Source organism: Culex pipiens, chromosome 2 (assembly GCF_016801865.2).
Source record: "Culex pipiens pallens isolate TS chromosome 2, TS_CPP_V2, whole genome shotgun sequence".
Classification (NCBI taxonomy): domain Eukaryota; kingdom Metazoa; phylum Arthropoda; class Insecta; order Diptera; family Culicidae; genus Culex; species Culex pipiens.
The window spans coordinates 33825219-33839744 of NC_068938.1; the positions used below are offsets into that span (position 1 = coordinate 33825219).

At 37.0% G+C, this 14526-nt stretch overlaps 1 protein-coding gene across 4 annotated transcripts in view; it reads right to left on the reverse strand.

The window, feature by feature from the left end:
- The window catches only part of LOC120422037 (1-phosphatidylinositol 4,5-bisphosphate phosphodiesterase classes I and II), a 213518-nt gene that overhangs the window by 103042 nt on the left and 95950 nt on the right, over nt 1-14526 (reverse strand). For all 4 annotated transcript variants that reach the window (XM_052708639.1, XM_052708638.1, XM_052708637.1 and 1 more), the window contains exons 4-5: nt 12458-12604; nt 2971-3108 (exon numbers count right to left, since the gene is read on the reverse strand). In XM_052708639.1, the coding sequence (XP_052564599.1) occupies nt 2971-3108; nt 12458-12604 (285 nt within the window). The remainder of the gene's footprint in view (nt 1-2970; nt 3109-12457; nt 12605-14526) is intronic.

Here is a 14526-nt window from a genome sequence, read left to right on the forward strand (position 1 = left end):
ATCGTCTTTCGACACAAGCTGGTTACCCGGTCTGATGGAGACAATTCCACTCACATACAGAAAGGAGCATTTTGCACCATATGTGAGGATGAAAGTGTGAAGCAAATTCGCTTAGAAGTTAGATGAAACCTTTTCAACAAACAAACATTTTTTTTTTAATTGATTCTTGAATCTGACTCAAGAGTTCGATATCAACACGTTAAAATTTTGACTTTCTTCAAAACATTCTTTTTTAAAGAAAGACAAAATAGCAATCTTGTGAATAAAATTGATCTGGATTATTCTTGTGATGTACTTCGTTCACATGAATAAGGGACCATCCATAAACCACGTGGACACCTTAGGGAGGGGGAGGGGGGGGGGTACAGCGATTGCCCACGCTCCATAACGTCATGATTCGAATTCACTAACATTTCAATCCAAATTTGTGCAATTCATTAGCGAAATCGAGTGTCCGGAATTCGAAGCAAAAGTGTCCGGATTTCGAATCAGCCTTTATCAGTGTCCGGGATTCGAAGCACAACAAGTCATTTTAATTTTCAAATTCTGATGAAAAATTGTTTGAAAAGACATATTTTGCATGCATTCTCTTAAAACTGACTGTTTATTCTACATCCTGGTGATATTTCTACATTTCCAACTTATTACATGATTTTTTGCCAGCTATAACAAATATGATATGCTACTAAGTAGAGGTGGGCCAAAAAAAGAGTGAACCACTCAAAGAGCCGGTTCACTGAAAAGAGCGAACGAACCGTGGCTCACAAAAAAAGAACCGCGGTTCTTTTTTAAACTCCGGTCTTTTGAAAGAACCGTTTCAATATGGCATGATTTTTGTTATAAATATAATTTATTGAATTTCCAAAAATTGTAGTATTAAATTTGTTTTTGAGAATTGAAAATACAATGTCAAAAATTTCAATGCTTATAAACATATAAACTTTACACCAAAAGTAAATGATTTTCTGAACAAAATGGAATAAACTTTTCATTGTAAAACTGAGTGTACATTAAAGTAATGCCGGAATACAAATTTGAGAATTTCAAATAGCATAATTTGTCAAATATTACCAAAAATCTACTGAATATTTGAGAGATTTTGGAAAAAATAATCATTTTGTGCGATTGAACATTATCGTTTATAGAATTTATCTATTAAATCAGAATGTAGAGAAGAGTTCACAGAATATTTTCTCCAAATAAAATATCAGCATTAGTTCAATTCTTGCAGAAATAAACGCAATTTTAAAATGAAAAGCAATTTTTTCAGCATCCTAGATTTAAGTTTGGATGTCATTCAATTACTCGAATGTTCAGTTTTGAGTAGAAATCTTGACATAGATACCACCAAGACCAATGGTTTTCAAGGGCATCTTTTCGTTTTCAGCTTTATTTTTTTTTTCATCAAATATGGCTTCTACAAATATTTTTCAAAGTTTATGTCACCCCTCCCCTTCAAAATCGGTCCGCAAAATCAGGGGGCAAAACAATATTTTTTTCAAAAAACTATCAAATTTCAATGGAAATAGAAGTCTTATCAACTGAAAACAAAAGTTTACTTTTTGGCTTAAAAAAAAGTTCATCATACTTCGATATTTTGAAAACTAATGAATGCAACTGATGGGGACGTGTATTATTTTTTTGCGATTTGGTCAGAGCTCAGGGACATAAACTTCAAAAAATATTTGGTACGGCCTAATTTATAGAAGTTCAATGTGAAATAACTTACAAAATCACAAGATTCTTGAAAAAACCCTTTTCATCCAAATTTTGAAAAAGAGCGAAAGAGCCGTTCAAAAGAGCGGCTCTTTTTAAAGAGCGAACGAAAATGAGCGGCTCCTAAAAAAGAGCGGTTTTGCCATGACGTTATAAAAAAGATTTGTTTTGTATGGAAATTGTCCACGAGGGGTGAAGGGGGGGATATGAAATTTCAAAAAAGTGTCCACGTGGTTTATGGATGGTCCCTTACCGAGTCTAGATTAGAAGTTCGATCAACAACGATGCAAACGATGTTTGGACAAAAGGGCATACCAGAACTAATTTGGTAAAACAATTTCCGGAAGCAACTGACCAGTTGAGGAAACAGCTTTAATTGTTAATCTTTTGGAAGCTGGCTAGTTTATGTAATGAATCGAATAAAATTTACCATAAATTCCCAAACGCTAATCGCGATGTCAATCAGAGCCGTTATCAAATTGAGTGACGCGATATTGCCGTGCAATTAGAGAGCAATACATCATCGAAGCTACTGCCAACTAAAATATCAATCCCTCCCTCATTGCATGCCACGTAAACGAGCATAATCGTGTGCCCTGTCCAACAAGACCGAACAATTTCACCACATGTTGCGTGTCATTTTTCCCGTTATACCCAGGCCATGCCGATACTGAATAGGATGACGATAAAGCTCGTTACATTTTCATATCAATAAAGACGATATGGTAACAAGCAGAAGCAGCAGTCTGCCCTCGGCTGGTGCTATCAATCAGTGGAAGTATCTAGTAGGATAAAATGTATTTATGGTGGATGTCGATCATCACAGCGACAGATTGAATGATATTGCCGCACGGCAGATGCGAGTTCTAGATGACGATGTCAAAAAAGTTACAACTTGGGTGGCGTTATTGTTTTTTTTTCTCGAAACTATTTATCTGTAATTTTTTTTAAAAAAAACCTCCTTTCAAAATATTTCAAAAGATGTGGCCTGCACTGAAAAATCATGAATAAAAAAAATAAAAATCGTAAAAAAACGCACAATTTTGAACTCATTTCCACTGTTTGCACTCGTTCAAACGTAAATAAAATTAAATTTAACCATTTGCTCAACCTTCTTCGAGCTTCTTAATCAACGCCCCCAGTAATTGACTCGTCGGAGGCCTGCTGCCAAAGTAAACAATCCCACCACCCGGCCCCCTCAAGAGGGCGGTGGCCTCAAGTGCAAACTTCTCGCCACCACAGCACAGCACTTACCCGCGCAATCTCCTTCCGGGTGCAGCACAGGTTCATGAAGTTCACGTTGACAAAGTCCGCCCCGTAGCAAATGGTCACGGTTTTCTCCTCGAGCGTATCCTGGGAGCCCATCGTCACAAGCTGGCGCAGCTTCATGTCCTGGAGGGAGAACAAGAGGAGGAAAAAACCCGGTGAAAATCAACGACTCGAGATCGATAGCCAGCTGAAGAGGGGGAGAGAGCTCGTTCGTTGTTCGTTCGTTGGGAAAATGTTGTGCCAGGGAAGGGAAAAATCCCTAATTGCGGAGTCGTTAAGGCTAAAGAATCGGTGATTATGCTGGAAAAGTGTAATTTGAGCTCGTCAAAATGAGTTGAGGTGGGATGGGAGGTTGGAGGAACCACAAAATTAGTACGATTCGTTAAAGAAACTTTGAAGTAAAATTACAAAAATCGTAATCAATTATGTAGATTTAACGTATTTGATTAGAAATGTAATCAGTACCACAAAATTTTGCTGAAGTTTCAGCCTAATGGTAAACCCTCCACGACTCCCACTGGACGTGTAATGTGCTTAGCGATAATTTGCATTGATACAAAATGACCAATTTGGTTGGTGTTCGATGGCGTGTTCTGCCGGGTTGTCCGAAGGCGTCAGATTTGTTGTTTTTCCAGCGTGAAACGATCCCCCGTTGGCAATATTTCTCAATTACTGCCACACGCCAGGAGCACGAAGGACCAAAAGGTAGGCACGATGAAGAGTGAGCCGGGAATGGGTGGTGTTATATTTGGATTTATAGCCCAAAGGTGAACACTTTACAAGCGAGCTTTTCGACAACCGCCAGCACGTGTTGGGTTTTTGTTGCCGAACGCTGGTATTGAACAGTTCTATGCTGGAAGCGAAGAGTTCATCGTTAATAGCCTTCAAAAACAAATTTATGAATACAAAAGGGGTCAGGGTCATTCCACTTCAATCGAACACAAAAAGGTAATATAGTGACATCACCTTTTTCTGATCAAGCTCAAATTTGAAACTATTATAGCATATATATTATATTATTATTATAGGTACTTGATATATGCAAAATCACGATTTTCATCCATATTATTTAAATCTAACCATCGAAATTGAATATCTTGTGAACTATTATTTAAAAAATTAAAATCAAGCATAACTTTAGAAAAGGTCTTTCTTCATTTAATATCTATGGCAACATTTTTAAATCTTAACGGTACACATCAACCATAGCTTTTGCACCCAGATTTTTGTTACAGACAACTATCGGCAACTATCGACATGATTTTTTATTCATTCTCTAAATTACTGTCTTCAATGTTATTCACAACCAAATCTGTTTTTTTTTGGAATAAAATTCATGCAGGATTGGGTCCGTAAGTTTGACAAATTTTGAATAAGAAGACAACAACTTCCTTGGATGCTGTGCACCCTTTAAAAGATGTTCAAAAGAAAACTTCAAAAAATTTTAAATTTTTAACACTGAAAATCAATAATCAATATAAAAAATTATGAATCTGACGATTCGATTTTAGCAAAGCTGTATCTCAGAAACATCGGACAATCAGTCAAAGTCTCAAAGAGAAAATTTCAATAAATTTTCTATGCTCTTAAAAAATATTTTTCCCAGGGTGGCATTCTATTTTATCAACGAAAAAAAAACACGAAGTTATAGCTGTCGGCCACCATTGCTAGTACCAACCACTAGTGTCTTCCTTTTGACTACAAGGACTTCGCCGCCCTGGGCTCCTAAGTATTTGAGTACGGCACGGAGCGACGGCGCCGGATACCCATATTTACACTTAGAACTTTTAGAGCGCCCGCCGCGGGATTCGAACCAGCAACCTCTGGATTGTGAGTCCAGTGCGCGGTCCGATTGAACCACTCAGGCGGGACCTATTTTATGAACGAATAATGTAAAAATTTTTGGAAATACAAAAATGACTCCAAAACGGGATACCAACTTTATCAAAAAATCGGTAAAGTTCTGTTTTATTGCAAATCATCTTTTTTTTATTGTTTGACCACATTTTAGATATTTTTTTCAAAAAATCTCATTTGTTTTAAATATTCCTACCGCTGGAACTAGATTCTGTACCATCATGCACTATTGCTCAAAAGATGGCTTTTTTTAGGTCCACTGAAACATACTGAAATTTAAAATATACATATTTTGGAGGAAAAAACAAGTCTAAATTTGCTTCTTTTGACAAAGAGAATGCATGGCTGAAGTTTCAACCAAATAAAAAAAATAAAAATTTAGAATCTAAGAACTACTTAAATCCAAGGCTTTTATGTAGAAGCCAGACCATCTACTGGTAGATTCAGAAATTCTGTTACTTATCGTCAAGGTTTTAAGAATTTAAAAAAATATGAACTTATTTATTAAGTTTAAAATTTATCTTATTTATTTTTTTCTGAATAAGGCTGGTACAAATTTTATTTAAAGTTTTTGTCTCCTCCTTCAAAGTTGCCCCGAAAAATCAGGGAGCAAAAAAAAAATTAAGCTTCAAAATTTCAATGGAAATTGAATTGCAAACAGCTGAAATCAATTTAAAATGCATTCCCCTGCGTTTTTAAGCGTGTTTTGGTTGATTTAAAAATCTTTTGAATTTTGGAAAAAATGCTTTTTTTGTCAAAATTTTTGTTTTCGTCAAATCTTACATTTTTTTTGTAAAACTAATGATTGCAAAACAACTGAATTAGAGTAAAATGCATTTTAAAACACCTTTTCAATGGAAATGATGAAGTTATGGATTGTTATTTAATTTTGTTGCCCCTCCTCCTCGACCCCGGTCAGAACCGAGGAAAAAAAAACTTTGGAAAATATTTGCATCGGCCAAAAAAAATTAAGACAATTTTATGGAAAAGTGAAATTTGACGAATGAAATTGCAATATATTCTAAAACTCACTGTTGAAAATAAAATTAAAGCTGTTAAGTACTTTAATGAAGATTTGGAATGATAAAATCTAATGTTTTCCAAATAGTTTTCAACTATGTTATGTTCAAATTTACTTACTTTTTATGTTTTTGTTCTTTGTTGTGCTTTGGATTTTAAATGAGCTACAATTTTAATGTAATGTAATTCAAATTAAATAAGCTTCATTTAAATATATTTATTTATTTTATTACTAACTAAAAAAGCTTTAAACATTTCTTTGAATTGTCTAAACGAGAAACAAAAACAAATTAAATGCTACCAGCCAATTTAAAATTCTAGAAAAGTTAAGAATAGCATATTTTATATATTTAACAAATTATCTTTAAGTCACTTTCGCCAACTTTGGAAAATCGACTACAGTATGAAAGGTACAGGAATTTCTAGAGCAATTAATTAGGAAATCGGTGAACTGATTGTTTTGTTCTGTTCCTGTTTTAACCGAAATCAAAAAAAAAAAAAAAACATTTACGGAAAATACGACGTAAACAGCTGTCTTAATTCGTTACTTTTGTCCTAAGTTGTCCAGATGTCAGTGCTTGATAAAAATTAATTAAAATCAATATTTTTTAATAAATTTTAAATAAAAAATATACTTAAATTGTCTCCCCCCCCCCCACCTCTTCATAGTTGGGCCGAAAAATCAGGGGACTATAAAAATATTTTTTTTTTCAAAAAACTTCAAAATTTCACTGGAAATTTAAATGTAATCAGCTGAAATCAATTTAAAATGTATTCCCCTGCGTACAAAACCATTTTTAACATTTCTTTGATTAATTTAGAAATCTTTTGAATTTTGAATTTTTTCGCTAAAGTCTTAGTTTTCACAAAATCTAACATTTTTTGAAAACTAATGATTGCAAAACACCTAAACTAGAGTGAAATGTATTTTAAAACACTTTTTCCATGCAACTGTTAATACTTTGGCTTGTTATTTCAATATTTATATTTTTTTATTGTTGCAAAAAAAACAACAAAACAAAAACTTTGAAAAATATTTGCATCGGCCTAAGTCCTTTAAAATAGAAAATATTTAAAGCTCCCTTTGCGGATTTGTTAAAAACAGCCAAATTAATCCTGATACAAATTTTAATGCTTTGAAATTCTTATCGATTACTAAGTATTCAACTGTTCACCTATTTCCATAACCAAATCGGAATTTTCAGATCAAAAATTGATATTTTTTTAATTCAGGGAATTCCCGGGACATAATTTAAAAAAATCTCGGGGTTCTGGAATTTTCGGGTTTGAAAAAATCACTGAATTTTTTCCCCGGGAATTCCCGAATTGGACGCCCTCCTTTTTTGAATAATCAGCCCTAAAAAAATGTGGAGAAATCATCAATTATTCAATAAATAGAAAAATCAGATATGATGACGATAATTACCCTAAACCAGGGTTGTTAAAATATCAAAATATCAGCTATCAGCAACTACAATTATCCCGCCTGAATATTCATGCCTCAAATACAACTGCTCTTCTCTCCTCATTGAAACTCTCAGCGCCGAACATAACCGAACACGTTTTCGTGTTTACCCACTCGCGATTGACATTTTTCTTTTCTCTCTCATTCCCGCTTCCACGATCGTCCTACCGCAACAGCGTTTAACCACAAAAGCCGTTACAAAACCAATTTCACAAACGCAGTTTAACGGGACGTCATGCGTGGTCGGCTCCTAATCGCCATCTCACATTCTCTCATTGAAGTTTTCGGAGAGATTGAGAGACTCAGCAGTGAGAGCGCATAGTCGAGGATAAGGAGAGGAATGATAGAGAGAGAGAATGACATCGCTGGGAATCACGAGAAACAAGAAGAGATCTCACCAGCTATATTGATGGCCGCTATACTCTCGGATATTTTTGGTGCAGAGATAATCTATTGATAGCTTTTCTATCACTCATTTGCAACACTGCCCTAAACATTCATTTACAAAGCAAAAATGTGAATTTATTAAGAGGAAATTCTTGAATTAACCCTTTCGAGCCTGATGGGTCATATATGACCCAAATATCAAAATTTCCAAAACTAGCCTATAATTTTCGTATGGTCATAAGAATCATTTTCCCATCATTGACTAAAAAATATTTTTTTGAAAATTCGGGCCTGAAAGGGTTAAACTAATTTATGTTACAATTGAATTCTTAAAAATGTTAAATTTTGAGTTCGATTCTCCAAACAAATACAAAAATAAAATTGCTTTTCAAATTATATCTAAGAGTGCTGCACCAATCAATTTTGATTACACAATTTAGAAATCCACTTCAACCGTAGACAATCACTGCAAAATTGATGACCAAGATTTGGTCAATAATGTTGGTTCGCAGACTATTGTTGTATCCTTCAAACGAATGGTCTCACTTCCAGTGGTAAGAAGAGTAAGTATCACCAAAATGGGTATCGAATAGCAAATAGATTGATTTTCTGAATTTGCTTTTGGAGAGTCGCTTAATTTTGGAGTTGAAAAATAGATACCTGAATCCATCTTTTGGAAATTTTTCCAATATCTAACTCACGACATATAAAAAAAGTTAAAGTTAGATAAGTTGACTCTGAGGTGTTAACTGAATATAAATAAATCAATCCAAACATCTTCACCTAAATATTAAAAAAAGTCATTAAAAATAAAAAAAAACCTACACTCCACAAAGTATTACCGCGATGACCCATGTAAATGACAAATTACACCCACTAACGAATTCAGCTTTGAGGGGCACATTACATAATTCGCGCGCCCCCGGCGGTGAATATTTATGACGAGCCGTACCCTCCGGTGGTTCAGGCGTGAAGAACGGTTAGAACGATAAATCTTGAATTGCCCTTTGCCACGCCACGAAAGTTCACCCGAGGTAGGGATGATCATAAAATTGCGGAGTTGCAAACTGAAAGGTTGTTTAATTATCTTTAAGGCAGCCCTAATAGTATTCGAAAGTTCAAACTCCACCTCTAAAATTATTTACAAACCGGAGGTTGCTGGTGCTCAGGAGCATAGCATGGATGAAAATTAATTTCAATTAAACACAACTCTCCTAAACAAGCGGTTTCTTCCGTTTCAAGTTCTCTCTTTCTTTAAGTTGAGCTGGATACACTTGGATAAAGAAAAATGGTTTTCCCTCTACTTCCTGATCCTTAAATTTAGGTCAGCTACGTAATCACCGAATGAGATACCATTTAATTATTGGGAAGCCTTAAAAAAGCAAGAAATATAATCCTCCAATGTTTCGTTATTTTGGCTTCGGTTAGATATGTGATTGCGTTTTTCGTGTTTTTGATGGATACTAGGATTTAAAGCCATAGTAGAAGACACAAAGTCGGAGTCTGAGCTGGGTTGGAGTCTTCGAACAATTGTTTCACCGATTTAAAATTGTCACAAAAAGGAACATTTTCAATTCAAATAAATTATACAAAGTCAATATAAAGTGTGCGATATAATAGTCCTCCCACAACTTGACATCATCATTAGTCTGGAACAGTCAGTTGTTAACAGTGCTCAATCGTCGGTAGCTAATAATCGTGCACCCTCTTAGCTCGTAACGAGCCAACAGCTCAATTCAAGTCGACGTCCCCGGCCCCGTCAACGTTGTGCTACAAATTTATTTTCCACCAAAAACAGGCATCCAATTAAATTTAACAGCGCACTTATCCCACATGCACGCGGCGTACGACACGGCACGTCCCGGGGCCACGTGGCCAGGTGGTTCGGGGATCGTAAAAAAAAGTGAGAGCGGAAACCCACACACGCCAATCCTTGTGCGAAAGGCGCTGTGCTGTGCCAAGATGTACGACGATTGCTTCCAGCTGGAGGAGCATCGACCCAGGGGGGTGGTGCCACGTGGTCCGACCCCACCCTTCTTCTCTCGGAAAAAAAACTGTCAAAGTGATTCGCGGTCTGAAGTGAATAAATATGTTTGTTTAGAAAGTCAGCTGGAATGACAAATTGAAACAATTTGAGCCCCGAATGTTTCACTCTAAAACACGTCAGGATTTTGGAGCGTTGATTGAGTTGTTAAGGGTTTTCTTGGTGAGCTTAAAGTAACGAACTTCAACTCTCTGGATTAAGGGCAGTAATGTGGCATTATATGTTAAATTACTGAGCATAATTTATTACTTCGATTGCACGTAAACCATGTCGAAAATTAATCAGTAGGACAAACAAAGCTGCAAGCGAGTGGAAATTGAAAAATGGTTACCACAAAACCACCAACGGGCTTGTTGCCATCTGCAACGTGATTTCTGGAAATGGATGTTGGTAGAATATGTCACAAATGGATCGATAAATTTAATCAGTCGGTTATAGTCGGGATACATAATTAATTGAAGTGACATGAGAAATTATCTGAATAAAGCCATGATAAAGGCTTCCACAGCTTTAATGTATCATGAAAATATTTTATTTAATGTAAACGCTTTAGTTTCGCAACGGTATGATAGATCTCGACTCTCTGTATAGTTTCTAATCGACAGAATTTAATTTATGTGAATTTTTAACGAAAATTAAAAAAAAACAAGCTTGGATTTATTCCATGAAATTTTGATTCAATGGAGACGCTTGGTGTTTTAAAATTATTTAAAAGTATTTATATCCAAAATTTACAACTTTAGTCATTTGCAGGAAATTTACTGAAATCCTTTTCTGTCGATTAGAGAGCGTTCAGCGAGTCCAAATCTATCATACCTTGACGAAACAGAAACGTTTACTATCAAAAATTTCGAGTTGTGTTTTACAGTTTTTTTCACATTTTATTTCAATCTATGCATTGAAATGATAACGAAATCAATTTTAACAAAAAAATCCATTTTTATTTTGCAAATGTCAATGGAAAAAATGTATTCTTCTCGAAAACACAAACAATTTCCACCCCAAAACAACACGACAACCCACCTGTTCATATTCCCAGTCAATCATCGGGCAATATCGATGTTTTTCGAAACAAGATTTGCGTGAAAAATTGATCGAATTTCCTTGCGAGCACGCGGATGTAAAGCTTTCAAAGGGAGAAGCTTTTATTCACTTTTCCTCTTTTCCTCTCCCGCTGAAAGGGGTGTGTTCGACTGAGAAAGAGAGAGAGAAGCTTTCGAAGAGGCAAGGGAGCCATGTGAAAATGTCGCCCCCTCCGTATAATGTATTGCTTGTTGATTCAATTATGGATGCGCCAGCACAAAGGCACTGTGGCGGGAAATTTAAATTATGGCGCTTTTTGCAGGCAGTCTTTTTGCGGAAAATGGTATCAAATATGTGTAGTTATTTTAACCTGTAAAATAATTCTCAGTCTTTAGTATGAAGACTCAATTCCTTTTTCATAATTAAAAGTTTTTACTTTTCAATTTTCATTTTTCACAGTCCTTGAGTCCTTAAATCTTTGAGTCCTTGAGTCCTTGAGTCCTTGAGTCCTTGAGTCCTTGAGTCCTTGAGTCCTTGAGTCCTTGAGTCCTTGAGTCCTTGAGTTCTTGAGTCCTTGAGTCCTTGAGTCCTTGAGTCCTTGAGTCCTTGAGTCCTTGAGTCCTTGAGTCCTTGAGTTCTTGAGTCCTTGAGTCCTTGAGTCCTTGAGTCCTTGAGTCCTTGAGTCCTTGAGTCCTTGAGTCCTTGAGTCCTTGAGTCCTTGAGTCCTTGAGTCCTTGAGTCCTTGAGTCCTTGAGTCCTTGAGTCCTTGAGTCCTTGAGTCCTTGAGTCCTTGAGTCCTTGAGTCCTTGAGTCCTTGAGTCCTTGAGTCCTTGAGTCCTTGAGTCCTTGAGTCCTTGAGTCCTTGAGTCCTTGAGTCCTTGAGTCCTTGAGTCCTTGAGTCCTTGAGTCCTTGAGTCCTTGAGTCCTTGAGTCCTTGAGTCCTTGAGTCCTTGAGTCCTTGAGTCCTTGAGTCCTTGAGTCCTTGAGTCCTTGAGTCCTTGAGTCCTTGAGTCCTTGAGTCCTTGAGTCCTTGAGTCCTTGAGTCCTTGAGTCCTTGAGTCCTTGAGTCCTTGAGTCCTTGAGTCCTTGAGTCCTTGAGTCCTGAAATCTTTGAGTCCTTGAGTCCTTGAGTCCTTGAGTCCTTGAGTCCTTGAGTCCTTGAGTCCTTGAGTCCTTGAGTCCTTGAGTCCTTGAGTCCTTGAGTCCTTGAGTCCTTGAGTCCTTGAGTCCTTGAGTCCTTGAGTCCTTGAGTCCTTGAGTCCTTGAGTCCTTGAGTCCTTGAGTCCTTGAGTCCTTGAGTCCTTAAGTCCATGAGTCCTTTAGTCCTTAATCCTTGAGTCCTTGAGTCCTTGAGTCCTTTAGTCTTTTAATCCTTTAGTCCTTTAGTGCTTTAGTCTTTTAGTCCTTAAGTCTTGAATATTCAATCTCCTTGAGTCCTTGAGTCCTTGAGTCCTTGAGTCCTTGAGTCCTTGAGTCCTTGAGTCCTTAAGTCCATGAGTCCTTGAGTCCTTTAGTCCTTTATTCCTTGAGTCTTTTAGTCCAGTAGACCTTTAGTCTTTTAATCCTTTAGTCCTTTAGTGCTTTAGTCTTTTAGTCCTTAAGTCTTGAATATTCAATCTCAAGTCTTGACTCAAGACTCTTAAGTTCAGTTTTCTGTTTCAATTTTACAAACTTACCCGTGGCTTTTTGGCGTACTGTCCCGTCCGAACGTCTCGAATTGTGGCAATATCCAGCAGGTCCATCTCGTGGTTCTGGTCAACCCAGTACAGATAGAACCCCTTAGGGTCGACGCGAACCGTCACCGGTATACCATTGCAGGAATCCTGAAAGGGAAAAAAAAGAAGAAATTTTTTTGTCAGAAATGTTCGAAGCTGCCACATACACGTTAAGTTCTTATTCAACCACCATGAGTCACCGCAAACACAATTTTCAAAGTGCAACTGAACACTTGAAAAACGAACAACCCACTTCTGCTGAAACCCATCGGAAACTGTAAACAAACCCATCGTTAAACGGCGCGCGTGGGCAATCACTTCAGAACGACACCCGTGGGGGAGTGCTCCCCTTTCTAATCCTTGCACAGCTTTAAGTGTTCAGTTCCTGAGTATTTTTTCTTTCATCCACCGACCATCAAGCGACGACTGCGACGTGTAGGACGTGCTTGACGTGGCCGGTAATGTAGGTCGTGGCAACACTTAATCTTCCATCCAGATCAGGGTTTTCCGAGGAAAAAAGTTAAGCTGGGCAGAGAAAAACTAGTGTATTTAGTTGGGTGGGAAAAGGACGAAATTATCCATTCATCATCGCCAGACCGGACACTCAATTAAGATTGCTTCCGGAATCCACGAATAAAGTGTTAGGAAAATTGGGTTCATTTACTATTATTACAGTGCCCGTTGGACTGGACGTTAAGTTTGCAACGACCGATCGGTTTGGGAGATAACACGCACTCATGGCTTTATTTGAGTGGGTTTGAGGGCGCAAGTGCCCACTTGGATCTTCAACAACCAGAAGGACTTGTGCTTACATAATACTAAAGCATTTGCTATTTTTTCCATCTTGGAAATTTAAAATAACTTGTTCAAATTTCAAATATTTGTTCAAAATAATAAAATAATTCAACCCACTGTGCGTGGGAAACTCTTCCTGGAACCAGTTGCGCTCCATTTTGGTTTACATAACTCAACACCCGTAACAAAAAATGAATGTCCTCGCTCTAACGCGAACCAATTCGCAAAATTGATGTCAAGTTTGTGTCTTTTTTTGTGCTCCCATTTTGTCCCTCGTGGTGTGATAACCAATTTTTCAGCTGGCATGCCCCAAACAACAAGCCAACCATCCAATTTGGGCGAACTGGGACCGTCGATCTTTTTTCTCTCTCCAGGTCCAGGACGACATTGGCAACGACGCCAGCTCGGCCATGGCGTTTTGTTTGTAGTCGTCTGCTGGCTGGCTGCTTCCGGTGTGGATTCGAGTGGAAATGGAAATGGAAATTTTGGCAGGATGTCGGGGAAAACAGAAAACTTCGCTGCTGGAATCTAAAGCTGATGCTGGCATGCGAGGTGAAATGATCTCTTGAAATGTCAGATGTTGAACTGGCTTTGTTTGACAATTTCCATGAATCGTTCATGTCGCAATTAACGTTACATCACAGTGCCATCAATGAAGTTGGTACCGTAAACTGGGGTGACTTTGATAGCCCGAGGTGACTTTGAAAGGTTTTTCGAAAGCCCGTCAAATGAATATCGAAACATTTTTAAGAATATTGAGTATGTAAGCAAGTAATGTGACTGTTACATTGGATGTATCAAAATTAGTGGCCAAATCAAATTTCTATCAATGTCACCCCGGGCTATCAAAGTCACCCCAGTTTACGGTATCACATTTGTATGATGCAATGTGAATGTAGCGGATGTTAAAATTTTAACACACAAGTTTTGCAAGCAACCTTATTTGAAAAAAAAATGAAGTTAAAAAAGCTAAAATACAAAAATTTGATTAGTTTGCAATACGTTGTAACAGCCATCGCAGCCTCCGACACTAATTAAATTATTATCAGAAAGTAAAGTAGCATTTAAAGGACGTTCAGATGAACAATTGAAAGCATTTTTGAGTTTGATTACTCATGACTTGGTCGAGAACCGATCAAAAATAAAACTGGTGCTTAAGGCTAAGACCTTTTGTAAACTTACCAAAGACTTTTTTAATTTATAAGATTTTTTTGTGAATTTGACAAATTAATTAG